The following is a 14,646-nucleotide window of genomic DNA, read 5'->3' on the forward strand; positions in this document are numbered from 1 at the left end:
TTTGGTTTTGCCTTTGTTCGTATAGAATATATTTGGTATATATAATTTACAATTGCTATGTTTTGGTTGTATTTCTTTCTGCCTCTTTGCATTTGATTTTTGCGTATATTCACTTTGAATTTGATGCTGCTTGTTGTATATAATATGTATATTGTATATAGGAATATTTAGTTTGTTAATCGTCTGTGCCGCTCGCCAGGTCTATGCTAAAAATTTGTCTCTCGTCTTAACAACTAGGCTCTACAAGTTACTTAGTATGCGTATTTCGGGAACTTTCATTGGGAGGTCTTTGATTTAGTTTTCTCAATTTTGGTGTTTTCACTTATCAACTAAAGGCTACTACTAATGCGGCTCATTGGGGGTCTGGAGATTTGGGAGCGGTTTTATATGGGGGATATGGCTGGAAGGAAACCGAAGCTAATATGTTTGTATAGTTCTGGCCAGGATTTGGCCATGTGGCCATGGGGCCATGTGTGCTGCACCCTAAGCGCTATGGCAACTACAGAAATATATTTATGTGTATATATACTCGTAATATGTATATGTTGTATATGGTTACCTTGCGTATAAATATCTGAATTTGGCTTAAACTAATCTTTCTCCTGCCTGTTGCGTGTTGATTTCTGGTTGGCTTAATTGAATTTCATTCGATTAAAGTTTAATTTTGTTAACATTTAGGCTAATTTTACTAGTGTCTGGTATTTTTTCCATCGGGAGAACCCTCTGTTTGTCCCCCCTCATTTAATTTAGCACTTAGTTTTCAATGATTTCGCACGCGGCGATTAAATTACTCTCATTTTTAGGTTTCGAAGACACAACAGTTACTGGTCCAGTTCCAGGAAGAAGTATATGTATATGTGTGTGTTCTCATCTGCCGATGAGGATTGCAGTTGTCGGATGGGGTTTACGATAATGCCAATTTTTACCGGGGTCCGGTGTAACTGTACTGCAAGCCCGTGTGCGTCAATTCGTTGCATACTTCGCTGCGCTGCGTCGCCGCATTTAGGGCGGCGAAGGCGTGATGGGGGCGTGGCGTGGGCAGGTGTGCTTGGGCATTGTGCTGTCCGGATTCATAGGCAGTTAGGTCAATGCTGGGGGCTGTAAAATAAAAGATTTTACTATTACTCGATGGTACAAATATTTTATTGTATATTACGAATGCAATATACAAATTAAATGAAAAATTTATTGAGTTTTAGTTATTACCAGCGGCATGCATGCGATTATAAAGATTCTTTCGTTTCTTCTTCAACAAAGTATCCAAATTGTAGCCCTCCATGCTCGCTCTGAAAGAAAAACATAAATTTGTAATATTTTTTACTTAGATTAGCTCACTTAGGAACTTACTTTTCGGGCCTACCATTGCCCAGGAGCTCCTTGAAGGCGACATAGATCTTGTTTAGCGTCAGATTGGATAGCCCCTGGCCCAGATATCGTACAAATTTAAGTTGTTCACATTTGGATAAAGCGCTCTCGTGGAAGTCCAAAAAGGGTCGATGATCGGATATCTGATATTCCTGTCGAAATGCAAAGGACAAAACGAAAAAGTGCGGATATGGAAATGGAAAAGAATTGGTGAAATACATTAAGATCATTCTACGAAGGACGGGCAAGAGTTTTGTTCATTGCACTGGAATTATTGATGAGTATGCAATTTGGATATATGTATGTATCTACATAGATGGAGTGCCAATGTTTCGAACGCCAATTGGGGGGCCAAAGAACAAAGCTCCGCTAGACTACAGTGGTGCCTCCTTATATCTGCTTTCGATACACTTTTGCTCACATTGCAAAACTTGATGAAGTTTTCGATGAGTATGTACTTTTCATAATTGCTCAGACAATGCTGGCTACTACTCTGTATACCGAACTGTTTCAATAGCTCCTGCTTCTTGGGCGGCAGGCGGCTAATGTGAGTGCAAACCCCATCCTCGATCCGGTGCGTTTCGTGCACATCGAAGTTCTCGTAGATGATGAGCTGCTCCAGAGATCTGGGCGGTGGTCCCAGTGCCGGAAGCGGCGGCGGCGGCAATAGGGCCGAAGGAGCTCCACATCCGTAGCGCGGATCCATGGTCATCGGGTGCTGGTGCTGATGCTGTTGCTGCTGCGCCGTCGATGATGTCACATAGCTCGCTGGCATCGTCACGGCATTGGGATTAATCGCTGATCCTGCCACGGGGTTGCTGCTGCCACTGCTGCTGCTGTTGCTGTTGCTACCGATGTTCATGTTGCTCGTATTGCTGTTGCTGCTGCTGCCGCCGCTGCCGGTGGCGAACTCCAGGGAGCCATCGTTGGCCGCCGCCATGTTCTTGAGGTCTACAAGAGAGAAGTGGAATACCAACACACTCAGGAAGCAGAACTTCAAGGATGTGTGAGAGTGGACTTTCATACGAAATCGCCCTTGAGGTCAGAACAAATTTTGAAAAAATATGTAGTATCAACTAAAATAAAGGTCACAAATTATATAGAATTTTTTTAAATTTTCAAAGTCTGTAAATAATTTAATAGAAGGATTGTAGTTCTTGGTTGTTATACTGTCGGAAAAGTTAGATAAAATACCGATTGTGCTTGGCTGAAAATCAAAGGCGATTTTTTATTTGAATCGCATGTTTTCCTTGGCGCTGAATGATCGTTAATTATATTGCACCAAGGTGAGGAAGAACTATAACCATTTAGTGCAACATTGCATTCGCTTTTCAATTGGAAGCCCCAAGAAAATGAAAGTTCTCCTCTGTATTAATTGGTTTAGCGCAAATGCAGAGGCGCGACGCAGGCAATAAATCTCAAGTAAAAACAACATTCAAATCGATTTTCTCTCAATCGCTTCCTGCTAGGTGTGTATATATATTTTCTGGGTTCGCAAACAATTTTCATATATATCGTATGTTGTGTTTAGTTAGTATTGGTTTTACATTAACATACATATCATTTGTTCCTGGCTTACTAAAATATATATTTATATATTACCATATTAAATAGCATTAGCATGATTTTCTATACTCGTGTTGTTCGTGTTGGTGAGTGTGTAAAAGTGTGATGAGTGTGTGTAAATGTAATAATCTCTTTTCAAGGAATAACATTGCATAGTTTTGGGTAATGATCGATCGTTGTCCAACAATTACATTTTATCGTCGTCAAACGTAATACAAAATTTGCATAGTTTTATAAAATTTGGCAAAAAGCTTGTGTAAAATTAGTCTAAATAAACGAAACATAAACTAAAAACGAGGAGCACACTAAAAAACTAATATGACGATGCACATCAACGGAAAACTATAATCTAGGACAGGTTGGGAGGATGATGGGGGATGCGCCGAAATCCTGAATCCTCCGCCATGTCCTTCTGCAACAGCCTATGCGTGTCAACAGGTGGCGCCACCACCGCTGTCCTTGGCGCCACGCCGACCCCAATCTCACATGGCCGTGGGCGGCAATGCCCCGCTTCCTCCTGCTGATCCAGCGCCTCCTGTTGCTCCACCCGCACCTCCGGCACCAACACCGACTCCCCCAGCCGTCTGCTGTGCGTTTGGTGGCGGTCCCGGATATCCCATCGCCGCCATATGCTGGACATGTGCGTGGGGATGCGGATAGTAGTGCGGATGATGCTGCTGCGGATGCGGATGACCATGGGCATAGGCAAAGTGATGGGGATGTGGATGACCGTGATGCCCGGGCTGGTGGTGCGGATGTGAGTGTGGCGATGGTGGATAGTGGTGCGGGTGGGGCAGCTGGGGATGCGAACTGCGCGTTGGCGTTCCAGGCTGCAGGTGATGCGGAAGTGAGTGGGGTAGCGTGTGCGGATGCGAGTGCTGGGCATGCGGATGCGGGTGCGTGTGCGGATGCTGCAACATATGCTGTTGCTGTTGCTGCTGTTGATGCTGCTGCTGCAGGTGCTGCTGTTGCTGCTGCTGTGGGGTCGTCGGCGTTCCAGCTACTGTTCCTGCTGGCATTGTGGGCGTGACTGGTCTTGTGCGTTGTACTGTCTGTGCTGGCGTCGCTGCTCCCAGCACCGATGTTGCCGCTGGTGTTGCTGTGACCGCCGCTGCTGATGCTGCTGCTGCTGCAAGTTTCGGTGTTGCAGGTGAGTTGGGTGCCAGCGGATCCTGCTCGGATTGCTGCTGGTGCTGTTGTTGTGGTGTCTGTTTTACCGGTGTGGATGTGGTTGTTGTGCTGGTGTTGTTGTTGGTCTTGTTACTGGTGTTGTTGGTGATGTTGTTGTTGGTATTGTCGCCTAGTGATTGAAAGCGTATGCGTTGGAAAAAGAAGGAGAAAGAGGAAACACAAACAAATTGAAGTCAAAAATTAAAATAGTTTTCTTTCTGTTTTTCTTTTCGATCACGCGCAGACAAAATTGAATAGTTTACGAAATTTTGCAAAAATAGGCAGGTCAAATTGTGGGTAGTTTTCTTATAATTTTGATAGGAAGAAGACGAAACAGAAAATGCACGAAATAGAAATAGAAATGAGAAGTGCGAAAGTAGAAAAATCATAAAAAATGAATGTAAGCACTTCTAGTTTCGAGTGTATTTTTAAAATTTAGCACATTCGCCTCTCGGCTTTCATGTCTCGCTTTTTTTTGTATTAATTTTCCTCTGCCTGAGTACATTTTCGGTTGATGCTGCCTTCTGCTGCATTTGCACTACACGGAAATCGGGGTTGGCGGAGTTGGGTGTTCTAGGGGGATATATCTACATCTATATTTAGATATAGATTCCACTTACCAGCTGTTGTGTTGGCCAGGAAGCGCTTGGTTTTGTCGAGTATATAAGGCAGATTGTAGCCATCCTTCGTGTAGCTGCAAAAAAGGACATTCATCAATTATAATAGCATGCTTTTAGGCTACTCCAAGTTCGGCAGGATACTCAATTATCGATGGACACGACGATGATGATGATACTCACATTTCCGTGCGTTTGGTGCAGAACAGATTCTTAAAATTGCTATAAATGCAGAAGAGTGTAAACGTCGGCAGTCCCTGGCCCAGATATCGAGCGAATTTGATCTGCTCGGGCTTATTTAAGCCGCACTGGTTCAGTGACAGCCATGGCCTGTGGTCCTTGATGTCGTATTCCTTTTGGGGATAGTTTGAAAATGGGTACATTTAGTATAAATTTGCTCCAAGTAAGCCCATCACTATAGTTAAAAAGAGTGCAACATGTGTTCAAACTGAACAAGTTGAATGTGCTGTACACCTCCTTCATGTATAATTTAAGTTTCCCTTATAGTTTATTTAAAAATTCCATTAAAAACTAATTGAAGCCCAGCTGTGCCCTTCGTCTAAAATTTCAGGTAACGAAGTAGTAATGAGTAATGCATTTTAATTAGATGAAAATTAAATTAGAAATCCAACTGTAGTAAAGTAAAGTAATTTTCCAGACATACCGGTTTTACTGGTTGGTAAAACCCCGCCCCTAACCACCCTTCCATTAGTTTTTAAACCAGCTTACACCTTTCATGTAGGAACCCACCCCCCATTCCACCACATTTAGCATAATTTTCTCGACTTTTAGGCTGTTTTTCCACGTACAAGTATGTGTGGGGGGGATGTATATTCATTGACGTCAAATTCTATGGCTGCACATATGTATTTGCCTTACATAATGTACTTTCTCTATATGTTCAGGAAAAACCAAAACCGACCCGACCCGCTCACCCCCAAAAACCCATACACATGCGAGCGAAAACTTTGCCCACTACTAATCAAAACTTATAATTCGTGTACAACGCAAAAGTTTAAAACGAAAATTTTACACAAAAGCCAAAAACTTGCAAAGGACGATGGTTGGGTTGGGTGGAAAAACGGGCGGGGGGTGGCGACGGGAACTGAATAGCATGCCAAAGCAAAAGCTTCCATACACACACACAGACATTGGCTCACACACACTCACACCCTTACAATGTATATTTTATAGTGTAAAAATATAGAATAGGGCGAAGCGAAAAAGGAAGCAGAAAAGGCAGCAAAGCAAACCCAAATAGAAAAGCAAACAACATTTTCAATGAAGCCATTTTGGCCCAAAAAGGGGGGTTTGGGGGTTATTTGCAAAGGCCCCCCGTTTCAAAAGGGTTACCATGAAAGCCTCTCTGTCTGTGTGTGTGTATGTGTGTGTCTGTGTTTGGTGAGTGTGTATGTGATAGCTAGATGGTAGGCTTAATGGACGACTGTGTGAGTGCGAGTCTTCGGCAGCGCAGAGAGTTCAGTTCCGTTCGTCGTCGGAACTTATCAACATCCTCATAATCAGGGTTTCCACCATCCTCCCAACCCATCCTCCACCCAGGGTTTCCACCCACACCCACCCCCAAAAAGGTCCTCTCACACATGCGAATTGCTGACTGTGCTGCTGTACGTCTCACTGATTGTGGATGTGTGTGCGTGTGTGTGCATACATTTTCGGTTTTGATTATGTTAAAAATCAATAGAGCAAAAAAGGAGTGACATGCCGTGTCTTGCTTTTTTGGGCGAATAGTAAGCGAAAACTTTAAACCCCTGCCCAAAAACAGGAAAACACTGGCTGACAGCCACTCCACACACTCTCTTACTCTTATTTGCTTCTCTTATTTTCCAGCGCTGACAGGCAGCCGACACCTGGCCACTTCTCCAGGTGTCTCATTAACAATCAACTATGCGGAGGCGTTGGGGCTTAAAGGGGTGTGGCATACATGGTGGTTGCTGGACTGTTGCTGCTGTCAAGTGGTGCGCCCCCTTCGGCAACACCGCTCATGGCCACTCAACTGTTTCACAGTCAAAAAGCAAAAAATAACGATACCTTAAATTTTCCCAACTATGAGATACCCTTATTTGGGTTTATTTGATATCTTTCATTTAGTTTTTAATCTTTATCCAATTACTAAAAACTATCAAATCTTTATATTATAGTAGTGCCTAAAAATTTTGGAGGATTTGAAACGAAGAAAAACGGTTTTGTTTTTGAAATTTTCTCCTTTTTTGTTGCCTACTTTTTAGGGTTAGCTCAAAGGATAATACTAGTTTTGAGCCTATGTCTAATCCGTTAAGTTGTTCATAGGACACTTAGAAACAAAGATAACCACCTTTAAGTTTTATATATGATATGAAAGCAATGTTTTAGGAAACAAGCGACTTGAATTGAAAATAGATTTTTAAAAAAGTTTAGAGCGCTTTCAAAAATTTGGTTTGAAGCACAGCCTTAAAACCGATCGAACAAGGTAAATCGGTGTATATATATATTACCTAATTACAGTATACCCTAGTAATTTACCTCTAAAGGTTTAAAAGTGAAGAAAAAAAAAACAAATATAACCGGGAAAAGAGGAATGAAAGCAGAGGCAATGTGTTGCGGTATTTTGTTCTTGCTTTCGCTGCTGTTTTCCGTTTCTGTTTTTATTGCGTCTCCTTGTGTACGTTTTTTGTTTTCTGTTTTTGTTTGTTTCTTTTTTCCTGTTTTTTTGTGTTTTTTTTTTTGCAAACTTATTGGCAGACATGGTTTGTGTTTGTGCGTGACGTAGTGAACGTGAGTGTGTGGGTGTGCGGGTGTCTGCGAGCATTTGGGGCGTTTGCACTTGTGTGTTTGTGTGTGGCGGGATTGCGGTTGTTGTCTGTGGTGTGATGCGGTTTGTTGTTGTTTGTATTGAGACAAGTGTGAATTGTTTTCCTTTCTCCTGCAGTTGTTGTTGTTGTTGTGGGTGTTGCTTGTGCGTGCCGAGAAACAACAAGAGCAACAAAAGCCAAATGTTTGACTGTTGCTGCCATGATTTTTTGATTCCTTTTGCAAGGGCTTGCGTCGTGTGCGTTAATGTGTGTGCGCGTGTGTGTAAGTGGGGGAAATTTTCACACTTTCACTCTTTGGTGCGTGTGCTGCCCGTTCGACGAGTTTTTTTTTTGTTAAAGGGTTAAGGGTTACAGCTTTCGACACCCTCTGCTTTGCTTTGTTTTGCCCACGCCCGTCTTTCTCCACCTTTTCATTAGGCAACTAATTTGGGGTTTTTTAATTTAGGTAAACCCGTTCTAAATGCGCTCTAAATTCCGGAAAAATGACCCCACACCATACTAATTTAATGTGGTGTGTGTGCCCCCGAAAGGCGACAAAACGTTGCACAAAAGCTAAATATTTGATGTGTGCGTTAGAATTATACAAACTCATGTACATATGTGCGCCTGCATATATATTCGCGTCCAAAGCCCTGTATATAGACATCATATGCGGCAAGTACAGTTATATCGGCATGTGCCCGCATACATATGTATAATTTAAAATTATAATCAATGCCCCATATGTGCGCCTGCTTTCATACGTGAGTGTGAGTGTGTGTGCGCGTAAATTGTGCGAAGCCGAGACATTGTACCTGCCCGAGCGCCACCCACATTTCGCCCAACCACCCAACCACAACCCCGATCGCCCGCTCCCGTTTCTCATCCACATCCACTAAGCTGTCCTTCCAAACACACGCACACACTCGGCCGCAAAGTTGGGCAAAACCGAGTGCACTTGTGTGGGTGAGCTGACTGCATGCGCACTTAGTAGCCTTCAACGACGCCGCTGGGCGACACACACATCCACAGCCTCTGCTACAGTCAAGCTTCCCAAGCTATAAGTATTCTAAATTACTATCCATCAAATTAAGGCAAAATGTAGTATGTATATATGACCCCCTAAGTTCCAGTAAAAACCTTTAAATGGTAGTTCGGATTTTGCTCTTATTTACATGCAAATATTTATGAATTCAGAGTTATTTCCTTAAAATAAATTTATTTAATTAAAACCTTTTTAAATTATTGTTTCATATAGATATTTTAATTTCCAGTTAATATTCTACTGACTGTATCTTCCCAAAAGGTGACCTAAGCATTAGCTCTAACTACATTTATCAAATTCAAATTAAATATCTATAGGCAAGTTATACTGTACTAATGGTCGCTCCGATAGAGACATGTATAAAATGTGCTGATAAAATACAGACACACTCGCACACATGCAAGACGAAATCGAGAGAGTCGGAAAAGGAAAAGGACATGCCCAAGCAGCTAGCGGACAGTCCGATGTCTCCCCATTTCTCCATCCCCCATATTCCCCCCTCACCCCTCTAAGTAACTTGATGATTGTATATGTGAAAGCAAGGAGTGGAAGCCAAAGAATTCAAGGGAGCAGCAGAAGACGAAGGACGAGCAGGAGAAGAAGAAGAATGAGATGGTGGGGGGACAACACACAATTACTCAATAGCAAGCTTTTGGGGGTTGCCCACACCCACACTCGAAGCCACACACATACAGAACTACACACACTTTGGTAGTTCAGCCTTCAAGTAAGTTTTGAATTGAGGAAATGAAGGCGAGAGGTAGAGCGGGGAGAGAGAAAGTGGGAGCCAGGAGAGAGCAGCTACCGCAAAAATGAGAGAGCGCAACAATTTTGAGTTAGGGAGCCAAGTAGGTAAAGTAAAAGAGAGAGCGTCTTAGAACTAAAATGTTGTAATAGAGGGGGGTTTTTTGGGCTTCCCTTCCGTTTCGCCTCCATCGTAATTTCTCCGCCCCACAGTAGTTGTTGTTCTTGCTTTTGTTGTATTATGCCATCAATGCCATTTTGTACATAGTTTCGGAGAATGTGTGCCTGTGTGCGTGAGCTTAGGAGAGAGAGGGCGGGGGATGCGATGGGTGGCCAACAAATCTAGATGTGACTCTGTCTGTGTGTTTGTGATAAAGCGGAGCGTAATGAGCGTGGTGAGTGTTTGGGGTTGACTGCCATAGTGTTGAAAAGGGCGCCAAACGTGTCTGCGTATGTGTGTTTGCTCGGGTGGCTTTCCGGGGGGTTGTGTTGGTGGTAGAAAATGGGGATTTAACCCCCCCGCATGTATAGGTGTTTAGAACTCACACATACGCACATACATACATTGAGCACACATGATTACAGTTGTATGCTGAATTTGTGGTTGGCTGCAGTCGACGTCGACTGCGGCGCCGGCATCACTGCTCCTGTTATTACAATTTATAATGACATTTGTGTGAGTGGGGGGCAAACGGAATCCCGAATGCGTGTGTGAGTGCGGGTGGAATTACGGCAGTGTGTGTGAAATAGGATATAGATAGGGTGCATGTTTATATTATGAATATCCCAATTGGTATGTACTATATTTATATAGGGTGCGGGTGCACCGAAAAATGTATTACATTTTAGTTTAGGAGAAGTAATACACATTCCTAGCCTTCTAATCGATATGTTATAGAAATGGCAATCAAGAACTACTTTATGAAAGTTACCTTCAATATAAATTTTCTATAAAATGTACTTTTACGAGCTACATCACACAGTTAGTATCAGTTAGATAAGACCAGTGATAAATTGACCTTTAATTCAGGCCTTCAATTGAGTAACTTATCAGTAGTTTCTTCTTATCAAGTCATATTGTATTGACCCCCAGTCTATCGGTGTATGTACAATACATGGATTTTAGTCATTTGGGTAATAATAAACCTAAAAATTAAAACTTTTTAAGTGAATACGTACTTGCTCATCAAATTCCTTTTAGAGGAAACGCATGCAATCCCCACAGTCAACCCCAATTAGACCATCTAGCCCCGTTCCCGACCATCATTACTAATAAATACCTAATTCATACATATGTTTGTGCAAATACTTAAATTGCATATGGAAATGGGCACCGCGCGGAGAGCGTTGAAATATTCACACACAAGGGACAAGAGAAATTTGACTCGCTAACACCCCGAAAACATCTGAAACCCAACCCCTTTTGATTTCGGGAAGCGTAACTCACCTCGCAAAACTTGATGAAGTTCTCCACCACAATCGATTTGTCCGTCAGCGTCATCTGGCCGGTGAACCGAACTCCTAGCTGCTTCAGCGTATCCTTCTTTTTCGATGGCAGCTTGTTCATGTGCTGGAAGATGCCCTCTTCGACTTTGTGCGATGGATGCACATCGAAGTTCTCCTTGATCACAAAGCTTCCAAGAAGTTTCGGGGCATGCGAGGATGAGGATGCCGTGGAAGAGGAGCAACTGGCGCCGGTTAACAATCCTCCAAATTCTCCCGCACTTCCGCAGGCCGCTCCTTCGGATGAGGTGTTCGAATTGGAGGCATTGAGGTGCGAATTGGGAAATGCTAGCATTTCCAACGAAGATTCATTCGAATTGGACGATCCGTTGGAGGCAATGTGCTGTAGGTCAAAGATCGTCTGTTTTGAATCGTGATCGAAGACATCCAGTGCGGAGGAGCTGGTATCCACCAGACTATTGGAAGCCCGCGAAACGGAAGACAACAAAGCTGCCACTTTGCGGGAGGCAGATCGTGATTTCTGCGAGGTGCTAGTATCCAGATCGATCAGACCACCGGCCACAGGCGACTGGGCAGGCGGTGGTGGTGTGGCGCCTGCTGGGACACCCGATTTACCACTGACCGGCTTTTCCGGACAGGAGCTAGTTTCGCTGGCGCTGCTCGGTGTGCTGGGCGTAAAATCCGTGGAGTGTCGCAGATATTTGATAAACTCAAAGGATCCATCGAAGTGCTGGGGCACTGAGCCCGCTGCAGAGGCGGTGGATTGATGGCCATTGGGCGTGGCCACCGCAGTGGGCCAGCGATTGCTCGGGGGGGTGGCGGTGAGGGGGGTTGATCCGGCTGCTCCTGCGATTCCTGGAGCCGACGTCGTTGCCGATGATGCGCTGGCTTCGACGCTGGCAGAGGCTGAGGCAGCAACGGAAGCATAGTGTGCGGGATTACCAGAACTACCTGAGTTAACGGAGGAGGAGTTTTCACGCTGCGGCGTTGAGGCTGCTTCGTAATTGGGAAAATCCGCTGCTGTTGTCGCTGAACTGCCATTGGGTAAATGTGTGTGAGAATACTGCTGATGTTGTTGCTGCTGCTGCTGCTGCTGTTGCGTCGCCGCGCCTGCGCCGCAGCCAAACACTTGAAATTCCTCGAAATTAGTGCATTTGAGCTCGCCATTGCTCAAGTACTTGGAAAACTCTGAAGGATCGTTGAGCGAGTTGAGGAAGAAGGAGCTAAAGTTGCTCGATATGCAGGACATTTTGTTCAATTGTTGTATTTTTATTGTGTTATTTGTTTTTCTCCTTTTTCGTGTAATACTGTACGTTATAATTTATTTAAAGCTTAAAATGGCACATGCGATATTTCGAAATTTTCTCTCGTTTTTCTCGTTTTGCTGCTGCTTCTGCGGTTCATATTTTATTACAATTTTCCACACACTCACATCGAGGAAAAACACATGTGTGTGTGGGCCTCTCCCGCTTGTGTGTATATATGTATGTATAAATTTTTCTTATTATAGCAAAGTGTAATTTATTATTCTTATTGCTCGTTCGCGCATTGCCTTTCGCTCCTTGAAAAAAGGCCTTTTCCACCGTATGTGGCCGCTTCTAGTTGTTATTTTTGTTGCTGTTGTTGTTGATGGCGCTCACACACGTACCAATACACATGAAACAAAGAGCCTGGAAATAGGCGCTTTTTGAAACTGGTCTGGTCGGTCTCTTTTGGGGCCTGTCTTTTTGCCTATTTTATTATTATTATTATTACTTGGCCTTTTTGCACTATTTTCACTTCCTTTTCGGCCGTACGTTCGCGCCCACTTACACACAGACAGGCGGTAGGCTCACAGACACACACGCACACAACACCACACAGGCACATACAGCGAGGCGCGGTCGGCAGCGGCGTTGCTTTTTCCGTCTTCCTCTGCTTTATATTTTCGTTTTTCTCGCTCGCCTTTGCTTTACTTTCAAAACAAATGCCGCTGCTAGTGCTTCTGCTTCCATACGGAAAAACGGAAAATCTTATCGTTGTTGCTGTTGTTGTCACAGTCGTTGCAGAGTGTTTTCACCGCCGTGAGAAAACACAACATCGCCGCAACGCACACGAAAGAAAAATGAGCGAAAAACATGCAAGCGCTGCGACGGCTATTTGTGCTCTGCCGGCGTCGCCGCTATTGCTTTCACGCGCTCTCTCTTGCGCTCTCTGTTACTGTGTTTATGGCAAGTCCTTTTCTAGTTCATGTATTTTTAAATTCTTGAACTGCATTACGCATAACCAACATGGTTTTTGGTTTATTTATATAATTTTGTTTCAAATGTATGGCTCAGTAAATGAACTAAGTTCCACAGCAAAAAATAATGAGTCAACGTATTTTCTGCAAATTTTTAACATAAATTTATATATTTTTGTTCATTTCATTTCATTGCATTAACTATTTTATACCGCATAATCGGTATTTAGCTAAAATTCCTGAAATCATGGAATTCTACGCATAAACACAGTTACTCTCGCAAAACCTCGCATTCTCTCGTTTTTCTCGTCGTGTGAGAGTGTAATCAGTTGTAGGTGTTTGTAGTTGTTGCTGCGCTAGGAAACGTGTATTTCTTCCTGCGCCATGCTAACCCTTTCCATATAAACCTGATTTAATCTTTGATTATTGTGCTCTCGCTGGGGGATTATGGCTGCCATTCGCTGTTGCTGGCTTTGCTATTTTTGAAAATTCCACTAAATTATCCGTTGTGCTGTCTGCTCGCTCTCTCAACCGTTCTTGTAGTTGTTGTTATTCTGCGTTTTTGGGCAGGTAAAACAGTTCATTTGCTTAGGGTTGCCACATCGTTCGGCGTTCCGCAGGACCACCTGGAATGCACATAAATGTTAAGTTTTATTGCCGTTTTTACAGTTCCTCCACATTTACGATTGCCTTTGAGTCGTAAAACACGTGAACAGGTAGCGATCTGCTCAAGGCCACAGCTGTGAGGGAGGTTGGCAACTCTGGCGGGCAGGAGATTTCAAAACTTCCAGTGGAAATGTTCTAGCTCAAGGAATTTTTATAGCCGATTTGTTTGAATAATTGTATGTACATAATTTCAGCGGCAGACGCTGTTAATTATAAATACAACGGCGGCCGCAAGGAAGTCATCAATTTAAAAAGCTGTCTCTGCATTATTGTTATTCTAATTACCTCTTTTGCTGCTGATGCTTTTGGCACAATTTCATTTTTGAATTCAAACAAATTTATTATAAAAGTGTTTGTACGAGGGGAGCTTATAAATAACAGAACTAATTTAATGGGCTTTCACACGCGGTTAGCCAATTTACATGTCTGTACATGCCAGCACACACATTCACGCGCATACACATGCATATACATATGCGAGTAATTTTTCAATTAATTTTAATTATAAACTTAATTAGGAAATCAATGAACGACGCGAACGGAACACACACGCACACACTTTACCGCTGTGCGACGGAGATAGCGAACATCCGATTGCACACACAACTAAAACAATGACAACAATTTCCATCAAGTGCGCTGCGCATACAACATAAAACCATTCACTCAGCGCCAGTGGAGCTCCAAAAAGCGAACAAGCCCCCAAAAGCGAACTGAAGCGCCCGTTGAAAAGTGAACACGCCGAAAAGCCGAAATCAACTGAGTAGCAGTGGGGGAAACACAACGCAAGCGAGGAGAATAGGGGCGCCAACCTGGGAAAGTTGCCAGATCGTCGACACTGTAAACTTTGTTATTCCTTTTTATTGGGTAGTTTCCTCCTAAATTTACTTTGGTGTTTGGTGAGCGTAATGTTTCGATTTAATCTTACATTTTCCTATAAGTAATACAATACAATCAGCAAGGATTTAGAATGGTTTTCTGAAGGAGCATTTAAAAAAC

General features: G+C 43.2%; 1 protein-coding gene across 3 annotated transcripts; it reads right to left on the reverse strand.

Moving 5' to 3' along the window:
• Nucleotides 1-14,395, reverse strand: LOC6532556. 3 transcript variants are annotated; one of them, XM_039374727.2, is made up of 8 exons: nt 13,933-14,392; nt 10,744-13,607; nt 4,902-5,071; nt 4,722-4,795; nt 1,787-2,316; nt 1,348-1,517; nt 1,207-1,286; nt 1-1,098 (listed from the first exon to the last, which is right to left on the reverse strand). In XM_039374727.2, the coding sequence occupies exons 2-8, from the start codon at nt 12,007-12,009 to the stop codon at nt 923-925; spliced, it is 2,466 nt and encodes an 821-aa protein (XP_039230661.1). In that variant the 5' UTR covers nt 12,010-13,607; nt 13,933-14,392; the 3' UTR covers nt 1-922. The 3 variants fall into 3 exon arrangements, 2 of the variants coding, with proteins under 2 accessions (XP_039230661.1, XP_002093301.1); XR_005561308.1 differs by lacking the exon at nt 1-1,098 and having other exon boundaries at nt 1,204-1,286; nt 1,872-2,316; nt 13,933-14,393; XM_002093265.3 differs by lacking the exons at nt 1-1,098; nt 1,207-1,286; nt 1,348-1,517; nt 1,787-2,316 and adding an exon at nt 2,806-4,231 and having other exon boundaries at nt 13,933-14,395.
• Nucleotides 14,396-14,646: the final 251 nt, after the last annotated feature.

The sequence above is a fragment of the Drosophila yakuba genome, chromosome 3L (genome assembly GCF_016746365.2).
Source record: "Drosophila yakuba strain Tai18E2 chromosome 3L, Prin_Dyak_Tai18E2_2.1, whole genome shotgun sequence".
In the NCBI taxonomy this organism is placed as follows: Eukaryota; Metazoa; Arthropoda; class Insecta; order Diptera; family Drosophilidae; genus Drosophila; species Drosophila yakuba.